Source organism: Lampris incognitus, chromosome 5 (assembly GCF_029633865.1).
Source record: "Lampris incognitus isolate fLamInc1 chromosome 5, fLamInc1.hap2, whole genome shotgun sequence".
NCBI classification, from domain to species: Eukaryota; Metazoa; Chordata; class Actinopteri; order Lampriformes; family Lampridae; genus Lampris; species Lampris incognitus.
The window spans coordinates 16,066,075-16,082,095 of record NC_079215.1 but is presented as its reverse complement, the minus strand read 5'-3'; the positions used below and the strand labels follow the sequence as shown (position 1 = coordinate 16,082,095).

At 43.5% G+C, this 16,021-nt stretch overlaps 1 protein-coding gene across 1 annotated transcript; it reads left to right on the top strand.

Moving 5' to 3' along the window:
* The first annotated feature begins 9,626 nt into the window (after positions 1-9,626).
* Positions 9,627-14,427, top strand: lgsn (lengsin, lens protein with glutamine synthetase domain). Its single transcript, XM_056281079.1, has 4 exons — positions 9,627-9,656; positions 10,402-11,083; positions 11,386-11,552; positions 13,234-14,427. Exons 1-4 carry the CDS (start codon positions 9,627-9,629, stop codon positions 14,425-14,427), a joined length of 2,073 nt encoding a protein of 690 aa, XP_056137054.1.
* Positions 14,428-16,021: the final 1,594 nt, after the last annotated feature.

Here is a 16,021-nt window from a genome sequence, read left to right as displayed (position 1 = left end):
CTTTAACGCCAAGAAACCACCAGAAAACACTGGGGCTTTGTCACAAGGAGTTTCTTACTATTTATCATTGCTATATATGAGTTTCTGGTTTATTTTTCCCTTTTACCCCGTAGTTTTCCCTACTGTCGTTTGTTTCTCATGTATTGCATGTGCAATATTCTCTCTGTTGATCTCATCTGTATATCTTTTCATACCCACTAACGCCATATTTCATACTTACATTCATATTACTGCCTGCACTATTGTACAGTTTCACTACTATATGATTTTCTTCATCTGTGCTACATTAGGTTTTTTTTTAATTGTAGCTTTTTATTGTCGGCACTGTGGGCTATTGCTCTATTTTTATAGCCATAGCCAAGTATGTGTGTATGCGTGCGCGTGTTATAGTGTAATATTTAACCTTGAGTTCAATGCTCTGCAACGTGTACCTAATAGTATTTGGTTATTGACCCTATTCCCGTAATCCCTACCAAACCTGTTGTTTGTCCTTGTGGCTAACCCAATTCTACGTTTAATTCTAAAGAGATTTCCCTATTGAACAACCACTTTATCATGTTATTGCAGGTCCAATGTTTTAGATATGTATTACAGTATTTCCTGTTTTGTTTGCTTTGGGGGGCTTTTATTCTGAAATTACGAATCGCTTCTTAGTATTTCCTACCGCGAACGAAAGAAGGAACGTTAGCGGTGAAATGAAATCCCATTAAGTCGAATTTTATTGTATTAGCACCCTCTGAAGAGGCACAAGGTTAGTGTTCTTTGTATAGTAGTGTAACCGGTTATTTTCTTGCCCGGTGCGGGATTCGATACGGGTGTACTGCACCACAAGGCGACATCGCTAACCGCTCGGCTAAAGGGTCAAACCCGTTAAATACGGAGGGGCTAACGTGTCTTATTAGTAGTTTACAGTCGTCACCCTCCCCGGAAGCGCGCCCTCGCGCTTTGTCATTCCGCGCTCCGAAGACTTCTGAGGATCTGCACACTTCCGGATCCCGCCGCTGCCACCAATGTAACCGGTTATTTTCTTGCCCGGTGCGGGATTCGATACGGGGTGTACTGCACCACAAGGCGACATCACTAACCGCTCGGCTAAAGGGTCAGACCCGTTAACTAGGGGCTAACGTGTCTTATTAGTAGTTTACAGTATTGTGTGTTTTTGTGATTTGATGTAATTTTGAAGCCTTAAGGAACTTCCTAGCTCTTCTAAGTAGAGTATCTGTTGACAGATGTGAGCTAATGTTAAGCTAGGGTAACGCCTGGCGCTACATGGCTGTGTAGTTAATGTGTTTCTGTTTGTGCTTTATATCTATCTGTTACGGTGGTTTGGAGTTTCTAAATAAGTGAAAAGTCATCAGTTGAAGTGTTGACCATCATTCGGTGGGGATGCTTCAGCAAGAGCTTGACCTGCACCTGCTACATCACGCTGCTTATGTAATCCCAGGACGGCACGGCACACAAAGCGCAGTGAGTTGCAGCACGTTGTGTGATGGTGTCTGTGGATGTTCTCATTCACCCAGGTCATGGTTATCCAAAGGAGTTGAATCAAGTGCAACTGGACTTGGTATATATCCGTGAAGACGTTTCGCCTCTCATCCAAGAGGCTTCCTCAGTTCGTGCCTTTCTGACTAGACCAAGCTAGTCTGTTGTGTGATGGTCAAGGGAGACGGCAAGGATAGCATACAGCTACCCGCAAAATGGATGACAGCACGGAACAGATAAATAAGCAACAAACGGAAATACAAGAAAGTAGAAGTTTACTGCACCAAGGGGAATGTGAAGACATGTCTAGGCAGGAATTAAAGGAGATAAATGAAAGTAAGAAAAACCAACTAGGTGAGCTTCAGCATGAAATGGATAATGACGAGCTAACTTTACCACGACGTTCAGAACGCCCTTCCAAGCCCACGGAGAAAATACTAGCTTCCCAAAGGGAAGAACTAAGTAAAAAGGAAAAAGGACTGCTTAGCCTGTATGAATAATGGAAAATTCAAATCAGAGCATCCAAAGAAAATTTAAAGAAAGACATATCAGAACGTGAATTGGCTACTATGGCAGACACCATCGAAAAAGGAATGAATGAAGTCATGACAATTTATGATGAAATAAGAGAGCGAGTTACACCATCTACTGAAGTTAGACGCAAAACTGATGCATGTGAGGCTGTAAGTTAATACGTTGTGAAAATAGTCTTGGAATGCCTATCAGCGATAGATGGAGAGTTTGATGAAAAGTTCGAAAGGTGCCTTCTTCGTCAGCTAAAAGCCCATGTCTACGCTCACTCCATATATGGCACTGCCTCTCAGTCAGGAGCTAGTCAGCGCTCTGAATCCATGAGCATAGCTGCAAAAAGGGCTGAGGCAGCTGCAGAGCTTGCTGCAAAAGAAGCGCAATACAAAATAATGCAAGAAGAAAGAAAGCAGAAAGAAAAAATAAGAATGATGGACGAGCAACATAGAAAGGAGCTAGAAATACAGCGATCTGAATTAGAGCGTCTGCAAGCACAAAAGGACATGGAGGCTGTTCGTGCTAGACTGGAGGTCTATAACCGAGAACTCAAGCAGCAATGTGTTAGTCAGCCCATACAACAGAATAACAGACAGCTTACTTTCAATGCACTCATAGACCATCAAAATCCTCACATTGATAGGCCATCGCCCCCTACTGATGTATCCTACCTAGCCCAAGCAATTCAAGAAAGCATGGCCACAAATCGACTCCCAATTCCAACTCCTACAGTGTTTAGTGGCGATCCAATTCACTACATCGAATGGAAAGCCTCATTCAAGTCTCTTATTGACCAAACCAGTATTTCCTCGGCCGATAACCTCTATTACTTAAAGAAATACATCAGTGGCCCTGCTCATAAATGCCTTGAAGGCACTTTTTATAGAGATGATGATGAGGCATACAGAGATGCATGGAATAAGCTCAACCAACGCTATGGTCAGCCTTTTATCATACAACGAGCTTTCAGAGACAAGCTGTCAAAATGGCCGAAAATACAGCCCAAAGATGCAGAATGCTTAAGAACATTTACAGATTTCCAGAATGCCTGTCTACAAGCCATGCCTTGGGTGAAGGGCCTAGAAATACTAAATGACTGTGAAGAAAACCAAAAGCTGATGCATAAGTTCCTGATTGGCTGGCATCCCGTTGGAATCGTCAGGTCACAGTAGCACTTATGGATGGTAAAGAGTTTCCCACCTTCAAAGACTTTACTAACTTTGTCAACCTCGAAGCAGAGATAGCATGCAACCCAGTTACTTCCCTACGTGCTCTTCCCTCATCTAATCCATCCTATGACAGAAGAAGCACAAACGAATCAAAGGGAAATGAAGCTAATGTCTTCAGCATCTAAACTGCTGTAAATGGTGACAAATAATATCAAGCGATGGAAAATCAAGACCTCCATGCATGTGCTGCAAAAATGTCCAACATCAACTACCCAAGTGCCCTGACTTCACAGAAAAGTCCTTAAATGATGGACGAAAGTATGTGAAAGAAAATCAGCTTTGTCACGGGTGTCTGAAACCAGGTCACAGTGCCAAGGAATGTCGTCACCGCCACACTTGTGATGTATGCAAGGGAAGACACCCCACTTGTCTCCATGATGAGAACTACAGAGGGCATGAAGGAAGAGAAGGTCCTGTATCCACTGTGAACTCAGCTTCAAGCACTCCAGATGAAACCACGGCAGCAATGGCACTCAGCGTCACCAGAGGGGGTCAGTCATGCAGCACTTCTATGATCGTTCCTGTGTGCGTGTCCATGGCCACTGACCCATCAAAAGAACAGCTTGTTTATGCATTATTGGACACTCAAAGTGACAGCACATTCATCGACACTGAGGTGAGCAATGAATTACAAGCAAATACCCAACCTGTGAAGCTGAAACTTACCTCTAGTATGCTTGGAGAGAGCATGATCATGACGTGTGAAAGGGTATTTGGACTCAGGGTGAGAGGCTACAATTAATGCATCCACATTGATTTTCCTTCTGCATATACAAAAGACTGCATTCTTGGGAACCATGATCATATACCCACTCATGAAACTGCAAGAAGATGGCCTCATTTAAGAGCAATTGCCGATACAGTGCCACCCCTCCTCACCTGTGATGTTGGGCTCTTAATTGGGTTCGACTGTCCCAGAGCATTAACACCCAGACAGGTATTAGCCGGAAAAGACAACGAGCCCTATGCCATCCTTACAGATTTAGGATGGAGCATTGTGGGCTGCTCAACACCAAGCTTAGATGCAACAGACACCAGCCTGTGTCACAAAATCTCAGTAAAGGAACTGCCTCCAGTAACACCAATGGATGTGATCAGCGCCCTGGAGTCAGACTTTAAGGACATCAAAGGAGATGACAAAACGGTCTCGCAAGATCTAATTTTTCTGAGCAAACTAAAAGAAGGCATAAAACTAAATGATGAGGGACATTATGAGATGCCTTTAGCCTTGAAGAAATTGCCACACTTACCTGATAACAGAAAACTTGCTGAAATCAGACTCAGCCATTTACGCCGGAAATTTTACAGAGAGGAGAAATATAAGGACTACACAACATACATGAAGGAAATCATAGAGAGAGGTGATGTTGAAGAAGTGCGAGAAGATGGAATAACGGATGAACGATGGTACATCCCTCATCATGGCATATACCACCCTAAAAAGCCTGACAAGCTTCGTGTTAATGAACATCTTTTTCCAGGGCCAGACATGATAAACAACCTCACCGGTGTCCTTCTACAGTTCAGACAGCATCCTATAGCTCTTATGTGTGATATAGAAAAAACATTTCATCAGTTCCATGTGCCAGACCAAGATCACAATTACTTATGTTTCCTGTGGTGGAAAGATGGAGATGCAAGCACACAACCTCAGGATTACCAAATGGAAGTCCATCTTTTCGGTGCAGTGTCGTCCCCTGGCTACGCGAATTATGGGCTGAAGTACCTAGCCAATGAAAACAGACTCTCATACCCAGTAGGATCACAGTTTATGGCAAGAGACTTTTACGTGGACAACGGAGTCACAAGTACATATACCGTGGAAAATGCCTTTCAGTTGGCACAGGAGGTAAGAGAAATATGCGCCAAGGGTGGTCTCCGTCTCCACAAATTTGTCTCAAACAACCATGCTGTCCTACAGAATATACCCCCATCAGAGCGGGCGACACATGCCAAGACAAAGGATTGGATTTTCTCTGACACACCAGTAGAGCGAGCTCTAGGGATTCACTGGAGCATAGACAGAGATAGTTTCAGATTCAACGACACTTTGACAAACCAACCAGGGACACGTAAAGGCATATTGGCTACTGTCGCATCAATATTTGACCCTCTTGGCTTCCTTGCGCCATATGTCCTTACTGGGAAAAAGATCCTGCAAGAATTGTGCCGTCAAGGTGTTGGCTGGGATGAACCCCTACCAGAAATGTTGAGGCCACGGTGGGGGAGCTGGCGACATGACTTTGTCAACGTAGGGAAGCTATATATAGCTCGATGTTACATACCTGTTGATTTTGGAGAAGTCATTGAAACAGAGTTGCACCACTTTTCTGACGCAAGCACAAGCGGATATGGGCAGTGTTCTTATCTGAGAGTCAAGAACCAGAGAGGGGAGATTCGCTGTTGTCTGGTGATTGGAAAGGCCTGTGTTTCTCCCACAAAGTTAACAATATTAAGGCTGGAATTAACCGCAGCAGTGGTTTCAGTTACTGTCAGCAATATGCTCAGAGAGGAGCTTAGTTGTGCTAATGTGAAAGAGTAGTTCTGGACAGACACCAAGGTAGTGTTGAGCTATATAAATAACGACTCAAGGCGCTTTCATACCTTTGTCGCCAACAGGGTCCAGAAGATCCATAATAACACAACCCCCCAGCAATGGCATGTGCCCACGGATAAGAATCCAGCAGATGATGCATCCCGGGGAAGAACGGTGAATGAGCTGCTCAGATCCAACTGGTTCAGAGGTCCCATGTTCCTCTGGGAAAGTGAGATATCTACACAAAAGGATGTGGTACCAGATCTGGCTGTAGGAGATCCAGAGCTCAGAAAAGCTCAAGCACTGCAGACGAAGGCATCAGAACCATTCATTATTGCAGATCGTCTGTCCAAGTTCTCATCATGGTCTTAAGCCACCGCAGCTGTGGCCCGCCTTGTGCAACGGGCTAAGAAAATCAAGTCACATGCCCCTTCTACAGTGAGTGAGCAGAAAAGCACTGAACATGTCATAATCAGAGATCTGCAAGGTCAGGCATATGAGAAAGAGATCAAGCAGTTAAAGAAGGGAAGTCAAATAACAAAACCCAGCAAACTGTTTCACCTGGATATCTTTATAGAAACAGACGCCATTCTGAAGGTGGGAGGAAGACTCCGCCATTCGTCTCTCACAGACTCACTCAAGCATCCCATTGTCATTCCCAAAGAGCATCATATCACAAAGCTGATAGTAGTGCACAACCATGAAAAAACTCAAGCACCAGGGCAAGGGCTTTACAACAAATGAAATCAGATCCAATGGATATTGGATCTCAGGTATGAGCCAAGCAGTTGCTTCATTCATTCGCCAGTGTGTGATCTGTCGCAGGCTCAGGAGACCTCCAGAGGGCCAAAGAATGAGCGATTTACCTGCAGAGCGCATGGAGCCCCCCCCCCCCCCCCTCCATTCACTTATTGCGGTATGGACTGCTTTGGTCCCTTTGTCACTACAGAAGGAAGGAAACGGCACAAACGATATGGCCTGCTCCTTACCTGCTTTTGTTCACGGGCCATCCGCCTGGAGATGTTGGAGGACATGTCCACCGATGCCTTCATTAACAGCTTGCGATGCTTCATCGCCATCAGAGGTGCTGTCCGTCAAATCCAGTGTGATCAAGGCACTAACTTTGTTGGTGCCAAGAATGAGCTTAAGGCAGCCCTACGAGAGCTTGACGCTGACAGACTAAGCACATTTCTGTCACACAGGCAGTGTGACTTTGTCATGAACGCACCGCACTCTAGCCATGCAGGTGGCATGTGGGAGTGCCAGATCAAGACAGTCAGGAGTGTCCTGAACTCCACACTATCACTTTCTCACAACAGACTCAATGACTCTGCACTACGGGCACTGTTCTATGAAGCCATGACTATAGTCAACAGCAGGCCTCTCACAGTGGATAACTTGATCAGTCCAGACAGCTTGGAACCCCTCACCCCCAATCACCTTATCCAAATGAAGTCCAGCCCAGCACTGCCTCCGTCTGGCACATTCCCCAGAGAAGACTTATATGGAGCAAAGAGATGGTGAAGTGTGCAGTATCTGGGGGAACAGTTCTGGAGCCGCTTGAAATGAGAATATCTTCACAGCATAAAGACAAGACAGAGATGGCACTCGCCGAGGAGAAATCTGCAAATGGGTGATGTTGTAATGGACATTGATGAACTGTCACCTAGAGGTGAGTGGGGACTTGCAAGGGTCATAGAGACTGTCAAGGGTAAGGATGGACTCATAAGAGGAGTAAAAATCTCAATAGGAAATAATAGACTGAGCAAGAAGGGTGAGCGTCTGGGTAAGCTTTCCATATTGGAGTGCCCAGTGCAGAAGCTAGTCCTGTTGCTAGAGACTTCTTAAGCTCATGGCTTTAATGAAACATTGTCATTCTTTCTGTGAAAATTATTCGTAGTTCATGTTGTTTAATGAAACACTCATAATTTTGGTGGGAGTGTAGCTAACCCAATTCTAAAGAGATTTCCCTGTTGAACAACCACTTATTCATATTATTGCAGGTCTAATGTTTTAAATATGTATTACAGTATTCCTGTTTTGTTTGCTTTGAGGGACTTTTATTCTGAAATTACGAATTGATTCTTAGCATTTCTTATTGCGAACGAAAGAAGGAACATTAACGGTAAAATGAAATCTCATTAAGTCGAATTTTATTGTATTAGCACCCTCCAAAGAGGCACAAGGTTAGTGTTCTTTGTATTGTATTGTGTGTTTTTGTGCTTTGATGTAATTTTGAAGCCTTAAGGAACTTCCTAGCTCTTCTAAATTGAGCATCTGTTAACAGATGTGAGCTAATGTTAAGCTGGGGTAACGCTTGACGCTACATGGCTGTGTAGTTAATGTATTTCTGTTTGTGCTTTATATTTATCTCTTAACGGTGGTTTGGAGTTTTTAAATAAATGAAAAATCATCAGTTGAAGTGTTGACCATCATTCAATGGGGATGCTACAGACCTCTTACCTCCCAACCGTTTTACTGTTGCTGTGTATTGTGCATTGTGCATAGTGTGACGTCGATCCATGTTAGCCCACCCAAGATAAGCTCCTTGTATGTGGAAACGTACTTGGCCAATACATTCGATTCATATTCTGATTCTAAATTGCGTACATGTGCATTTTAGCTGGGCAATGAATCACTATTTTTCATGCAGACTAGCTTGCAGGTCAATAAATGAAAAATACACTATGTACTTTATGCTAAATACACTACATACTTTATGCTAAATATTAGTAAGAAGATGATTCATTACATACATGCTTTAGGCAGGGGGCAGTTCGACACCGTGTAGAGGTTGCCAGTCAGTCACAAACACACCATTACTTATCACTTAGATATTCAACACAGTAGACATGGTAAACACAGTTACTATTTTTTCAACATTAAAACCCTCTGTTTATGTTCTTATATCCATTTAGTTGAGCATCCCATCAAGACAAGTTCCCATTATGTGCACCGTAATTGGCTTGTCAATAAACTTGAACAGTATGGGAAAATTTAAATTGAGCTATATCAATGTAATATCAATAAGGTGATATGAGACTGGATAAGTTGAATATCGGTTATGGTATTATGGTGATACAACGTAAATGTTGTCATTCCCTGGCCTCAAAGGCTGCATGACAGTAAAGTGATACAACTTTCTGAATTTATTCCTCTGTTTCAGCTGCTTAGTCGCCATATCCACATTATTAATGAAGTCTCAACATGTTCTCGTGTGTAAATATCTTACGAAAGCACCAGTAGTAGTACCCAAAATACCATCACATTATTGATATCGAGGTATTCCGTCAAAATTATTGCAATATTCAATTTTATTTATTTATTTATTTTTGGTCAACATCGCCTGGCCCTACTTGAGCTGCAAATCCCACTCCACTACTCAGCCATGATAATTCAGTCTCACATCATTTCAGACAGCAGTCATTTTTATTCTACCTGGCAGTAAATGTTAGTAGCCTGCTCAGTCTTACATGGTACATGCTGTAGTTTTGTGTTTTAATGTTTCCAGAATATTTTACTTGGGCCAGGCACTTTTCTGGAACAGCATCGGCTGCGATCACAAACAGAATCGCTGAGGTCAGTGTTTTTTTGCCCCTGTTTGCAATGACACAAAAACACGCTGAATTGCTCATCTTGGCAGCCAATGAGATGGAAGCACAAAGCTGCTCCGTCCCTACCAGTCTGTCATTTGATACTAGTTTCTAGCCGGACACCCATGGATGTGGGACAAAGAATTTTCTAATTCGTCACTATTGTGTCAATTGTCTATAAGGATTAATGTGGCGGTATAGCTCTGGCTTTGTATGAGGGCTATTAAATTCCAAATCAAAGCTCATGACAGTAAAAAAGAAATGCATGACTCTGAAGATTTCAGTCTCCAGGTAATAATGTCAATTGTTGTTAACTACTATCTTATAATTCTACTACCTTAAGAAAAATAATTAGATAGCAAGACTGCTATCTTTGGTTTAAAAATATATATATGTATTTTTAGTTTGTTCATCAATCATGTACTTGATTTTTTCTTTTTGAGTAGCCATAAAATTTATCTTTACTTACTTTTAATGATAACAAGATATTAGTTGGATAAGGGCTTTGTGATGGCCAAGTAAGTTGCACATGCTAAAATGTTGTCTTGGTCGAATGCTCAGTATAATGACACATGTACAAGAACACAGTGTTTCAAGTATCAGATATCTAAATATCAGATCACATGTTTAAATATCTGATTTAGCATGCAAGTGAGAAACTGGGGGAATGATTGGTATATTTTAGTACTGTGCAAAAAAAAGTGAGAACTAATAATCACAAATACGCAAACCCCGTATATAGAGGAACTCTGATATATGGTGCTGATGTTTTTCCAGTTCCAAGCAGTTTGGATAATGGATGGATGTTTTCCAATTATTCCACTTATTAGTGTATTCTTGATCTTGATGCATGCTCAGTAATCCAGGAAAGGAAATCAAAGAAGGTTCAATCAATTCATGTGGATGCTACGTTGTATAAATGTTGTATCCAGATGAACTGATTCAACCTTCTTTGATGTATTCTTGGTCATATACGATGTATGACCTTTCGGCTCTTTTGTGATTTGGCGTGTTTTTTTTTTTTTTCTAGGAGGAGGACGGTGGCAGAGTCAGAGACCAGATAGATGGAACAGGAATGAGTTTGGGTAAGGGGAAGGGGGTGAGGGTGACAGGGAGATACATTACCCCTACGGACTTGGGGGACAGGGGAGGGCCATGCATCATCCATTCCTGTCCCAACACCCCCAGACCCCCAGACACCCCTACCATGATCTCCATCGGCCCGCCTTCACACAGACCCTCCGTTTCCCCTGAAAGAGGGGATTACCCCAGGGCAGAGGAACCTCCTGTCAGGGAGGAGTGGATTGGAGACATGGCATCCCAGAAAAGGCCCCCCTGCGTCGAGACAGGTATCCCCAGACACACCATGGACGAGCTGAGAACGATACTGAGGGACAGTTCCCTGATCGACGGACGAGGGAGGGACGGAGGGAGGCCCGGCGGTCCGTACACCTACCTCCACGGAAGTGCGACGAGCAGGCCAGATGGAGGACAGGGAGATGGGAACCCAGAGAGGGCGTTCACCACCTTCAAACCCCATTCTGATAGTTCCAGAAAGGGGCCCAGGTCCCGAGATAGTATCTCTATTCAACTGGCCTCCAACATGGATTCATCTAGTTCATTCAGACCTGATGTGACCACAAATAGGCAGCCTGGAGTCAGGACACCCATACATAATACCAGGGTCACCTGGGAAGAGACTGGAGCTTCTCATTCAGGTTAGTATAGCTTTTGGTTAAACTGTTTATACTGAAGGTAACTAAAGAGTTTCTTTTCAAACTGGGTTAATTGTGATCTTGAAAAAAGTCACAGCTAATCTCACAGAGTGTTTGAAAGTACAAATGTTTTGGGGATTTTTTTTTAATTAATACTTTTAAAGATTAGATCCTTTAGATATAGAAAGATGAAGTTGATTTTTTCCCCTTCATTTTGAAAATGGAGTTTGAGAGTGAAACCTTTTTATTTGTAAACTTTACAGAAATGGGTTTTCTCCCTTTGGTGAATTTGTTTTCCCCCACAGATAACTTAAAAGAGAATCTCGAGACTTCCAAAGCTCAGAGCTTCATTTCAGCCATGGAACAGATCAAGCAGCAGATTGCCAGAGAGAACATTAACTTTGTCCGCTTCGAAGCCACGGACCTCCATGGGGTGTCCAGGTCCAAGACCGTACCTGTCCGCTTCTTTCATGTAATCACACACACTTAATACATCTCTTTCTCTCTCTCTCTCTCTCTCTCTCTCTCTCTCTCTCTCTCTCTCTCTCTCTCTCTCTCTCTCTCTCTCTCTCTCTCTCTCTCTCTCTCTCTCTCTCTCTCTCTCTCTCTCTCTCTCTCTCTCTCTCTCTCTCTCTCTCTATGTCTGTTTGCAGACATAGCTGTTGCTATTTACCACGTTGCCTTTGAGTTAATACGACAGTAGAATAAGCTTTAATTTGTATCTCACTAACATTCCAAACAAATTTTAAAGATGTACAAATATCGAATTCACAGCCTTACTTTTTAAGACTGTTTTAAGTGATTGAATTAAAATTAAAGGAATGGTTTGAAATTTATGAAGTTTGTCTCTTATACTCACCATTCAGGTAGTTCATAGACACAGAGCTCCAGCTTGTCATCAGCAGTTCAGGGCCAATAATGGAAAAAAAATTCCACAATTCTAATTCAGTGCAAAAAAACAACAACACTCAGCCAAAGCTAATGTAACGCTAAAGCGGTCTATCATAATGAATTCTAGTGGTCATTTTTAAAATGTAGTAATTTTTACCGCCAAATTCTTTTATAGTTTTACCTTTGCTATACCATGGTGGAGTGTCCCCTACAGCCTAGTGCTCATAGGCTGTGTCGTAGTATCCATTACATTGCATTACATTACAGTCAATTAGCTGACGCTTTTATCCAAAGCGACTTACAATAAGTACATTTAACGTAGGAAATCAGGAGAACTACTAGTCATCAGAGGTCGTAAGTGCATCTAAGCAAGCATCTAAGAGCAAAACCAGTGCTAAAGTAAAAGTGCAAGAAAGAGATTTTTTTTTTTGAAACGTGTGAATACAATAAGTGCTAAGAACAAGTAACAGGGTAGTAGTTCTTAAAGAGGTGAGTTTTCAGCCTGTGCTGAAAGATGGGCAGTGACTCCGCTGTCCTGACATCAGTGGAGAGTTCATTCCACCACTGTGGGGCCAGGACAGAAAAGAGCCGTGACCGGGTCGATCGGCAGCAAGGGCCTTTGAGCGATGGGGCAACCAGGCATCCCGAGGCAGCAGAGCGAAGTGGTCGGGCGGGGATGTAGGGCTTGACCATGGCCTGGAGATAGGAAGGAGCTGTTCCTTTCACTGCCCTGTAGGCTAGCACCAGAGTCTTAAACTGGATGTGAGCAGCTACTGGGAGCCAGTGTAGGGACATGAGAGGGGGAGTTGTGTGGGAGAACTTGGGGCGGTTGAACACCAGACGAGCTGCAGCTTTCTGAACAAGCTCCAGAGGTCTGATGGCCGACACCGGCATGCCAGCAAGGAGGGAGTTGCCATCAATAAAAAAACTGTAAATTCTTAAAACAACCACTTGAGTTCACCATGTAGCATCACGTTAGCTCTGGCTGAACTGTGGAGGGATTTTTCACACTGAATGAGAATTGTGGATTTGTCCGCCATTAATGTCATTGAATTGTAGATGGCAAGCTGGAGATACATGTCCAGTATGAAGAAAAGGATGGATGACTGTGAAGATGAAACCTACCTATGTACTACATGAATGGCGAGAATAAAACAGAAATAGACTTCCAAACTACTCCTTTAAGAGAAAGAAAAGAGTTTACAAGGGTAGTAGAGAGTGTTACAAACTGGTTTAATTTATATAAACCTTTGCATCCACAGGAGAAAGCAGCATATGGTGTACCAATGCCCAGAAGCTACCTGGAGCTCACCTTGAGTCCTAAGTGCAATGAAGTGGACAACGCTAGTGCTGCCAACTTTAGCAGTGATGTCCTTCTGATCCCTGACCTTTCGACCTTCAGAGTCCTTCCCTGGGCAGAGCAAACGGCCCGGGTCATTTGTGACCCCTGCATGGTGACTGGGAGTCCTCTGCGGACCTCACCACGCCTTATCGCCAAACAGCTTCTGGGCCAGCTTCAGGGCTTGGGGTTCTCCTTGCATTCATCCTTCACTTATGAATGCTGCGTCCTGGGTGCCCCCGACCGGATCGGCCCCAAGACTCTTCTGTTCCCTGCCACCACACTGCTGAGCAACCATGATCAGCCCTTCTTCCAGCAGCTGGTCGACAGCATGTACTGCATGGGTGCGGCTGTAGACAGCTTTGCCTCAGCCAGTGGTCCGGGTCAGATGGAGATCAACATGAGGCCTGAGTTCGGAATCGCGGCTGCTGACAGTGCCTTCACCTTCCGCACAGGCATTAAAGAAATGGCTCGTAAACACAGCTACATCGCCAGCTTCTTCACTGATGATGGCCTATACAATGCTGGGGTGCTTTCTCACAGTCTGTGGGATGCCAATGGCAGGCGAAGCCTCTTTCACAGTGGAGAGAAGGGAGGTGAGCTGTCAGAGATTGGGATGAAGTGGTTATCGGGGCTCCTCACTCACTCCGCTGCCCTGAGCTGCCTGATGTCCCCAGGCCTCGGCTGTCGAAGCCACATCGCCAAGACAGTCAAAGACCCCAAACGCCTGCTGCACGCCACATGTGGCTTCAATGACAACAGCAGCTCCTTTAACATTAAATGCCATGGTGGGAAGGAGATGCACATCGATAACAAGCTGGGCTCGGCAATGGCCAACCCATATGTGGTGCTGGCAGCTACTGTGGCTGCTGGTCTGGACGGTATCAAGCGTGGTCTGTCGATGGAGGCTGGTTTAAACAAAGCTCCCAATCAGCAGCGACAGTTTGCCATTCCGGTGAAGCTGGACGATGCCCTGGATGCCCTAGGAGAGGACCACATCATCCGCAGTGCCCTTGGAGAGCCCTTTGTGCAGTATTTCATTGCCATGAAGAAGTTTGAGATTGAAACGCAGGAACTGGATGATGAAAGGAACAAGTGCCTGGAATATTTCATCTAAAAAGAATGAGGACATTTTTCCCATGTGGTTGATGGACAGATTCTCTTGCCACAGAAATGAAGACTTATACATTTTTTGCTTGCAAGTGTAGAAATGTGTTCAGGGTCAATTCAAAATAAATCATTGATTTCACCCTCAACAAGTAAAGCTGACAAGAATCCTTCAGTGTTTGGAGGTCCTTTCTTGGCTTTGATTTATTATATTAACTAAAATCAGTGTACATATTTGTGGTTATGATCACTTAACATGATATGTACTGTAGGTAACGCGTTAACAAAAAGGAAAATAGTAAGTGACGGCATCTTATACTGAATGTTATGCGATTGGGCAAGGGTAGAAGAGGGGAGAACAGAGAATCCCACAAAATTAGCTTTACTGAAAACCACCCAGTGCTGAAAATATCTAACATAGCTAAATGTTGGAATGGAGCACAACAGCCAGTCCCTTGCAGGGGAAAAAAAAATTATTGTGATTGAAATGTAAATAATTAATCAAATAATCCAACTGTATAGATAATGGTACATTTCAACACAACAAAAATATATTCCCAGTAACTGATGTCTTTACGTAAGGACACATTTCACTGTTAACCATTAAGTTGGAACATGAAAGGATTTCAACTTGAGGATATGTACACATTAAAAACACCAAAATTTTTTTGACATTTTGAAGTTGAAAATCTAAGTATATTTATCTAGCAACTATCTAGCAAAAAGTATCAAAGATTTTTTTTTTGGTACCTAGAAATATATGAGTAGGTAAGGCAGTAAAAATATTTAGGGAATAATCATCCTTACAAAGCACAAAAAGCAAAACCTAAGTGAAAAAAATTCACAAATAGGAGAAATATATAAATAGAGGATCTCTGCTGTATAGTATTTACACATTATTGATTCTCATAGTTTAAGTGAGATGTAAAAATTGACCAATATCCACTCCATCTATCCATCCATCCAGGCCGCTTATCCCAATCGGGGTTGCAGGGTGCAGGAGCCTATCCCAGCAGTCATTGGGCGGCAGGCGGGGAGACATCCTGGACAGGCTGCCAGTCCATCACAGGGCCAACACACACACACACACACACGCATACATTCACATTCACACCTAGGGACAATTTGGTATGGCCGATTCACCTGACCTGGCTTTGGACTGTGGAAGGAAACCGGAGCACCCAGAGGAAACCCACAGACACAGGGAGAACATGCAAACTCCACACAGAGGAGAACCCGGGATGACCCCCAAGGTTGGACTACCACGGGGTCCGAACCCTGGACCTTCTTGCAGTGAGGCGACCGCGCTAACCACTGCACTGCCCCGCCGCCTCAATAGCTACTCATCTGTAACAAATCAATCAAAACAAAACAAAGACTCTCTCACGTTATAAATTCATAGGATTCTCTCATTACTTCAACAACATCACGACAACATGTACACATACTTGTGTATCTGAACAGGATGGAATTCAAGATAGAATTCAATAACAAATATTTTTCCTGAGAAGTGCTGAGCCAAATAACTCGGGGATAGGCAGGGCACATTGCAAATATGAGAAGTATTTATCGTCTCTAGATGGCAAGTTAAATCATATAGCCAC

What these genes read in the sequence shown, in the direction of transcription:
- lgsn (XM_056281079.1), top strand. Translation starts at nt 9,627, where the DNA reads ATGCATGACTCTGAAGATTTCAGTCTCCAG. An exon ending in GACTGGAGCTTCTCATTCAG is followed by an intron (nt 11,084 to 11,385) that starts GTTAGTATAGCT and finishes TTTCCCCCACAG; the next exon opens with ATAACTTAAAAGAGAATCTC. An exon ending in TACCTGTCCGCTTCTTTCAT is followed by an intron (nt 11,553 to 13,233) that starts GTAATCACACAC and finishes TTGCATCCACAG; the next exon opens with GAGAAAGCAGCATATGGTGT.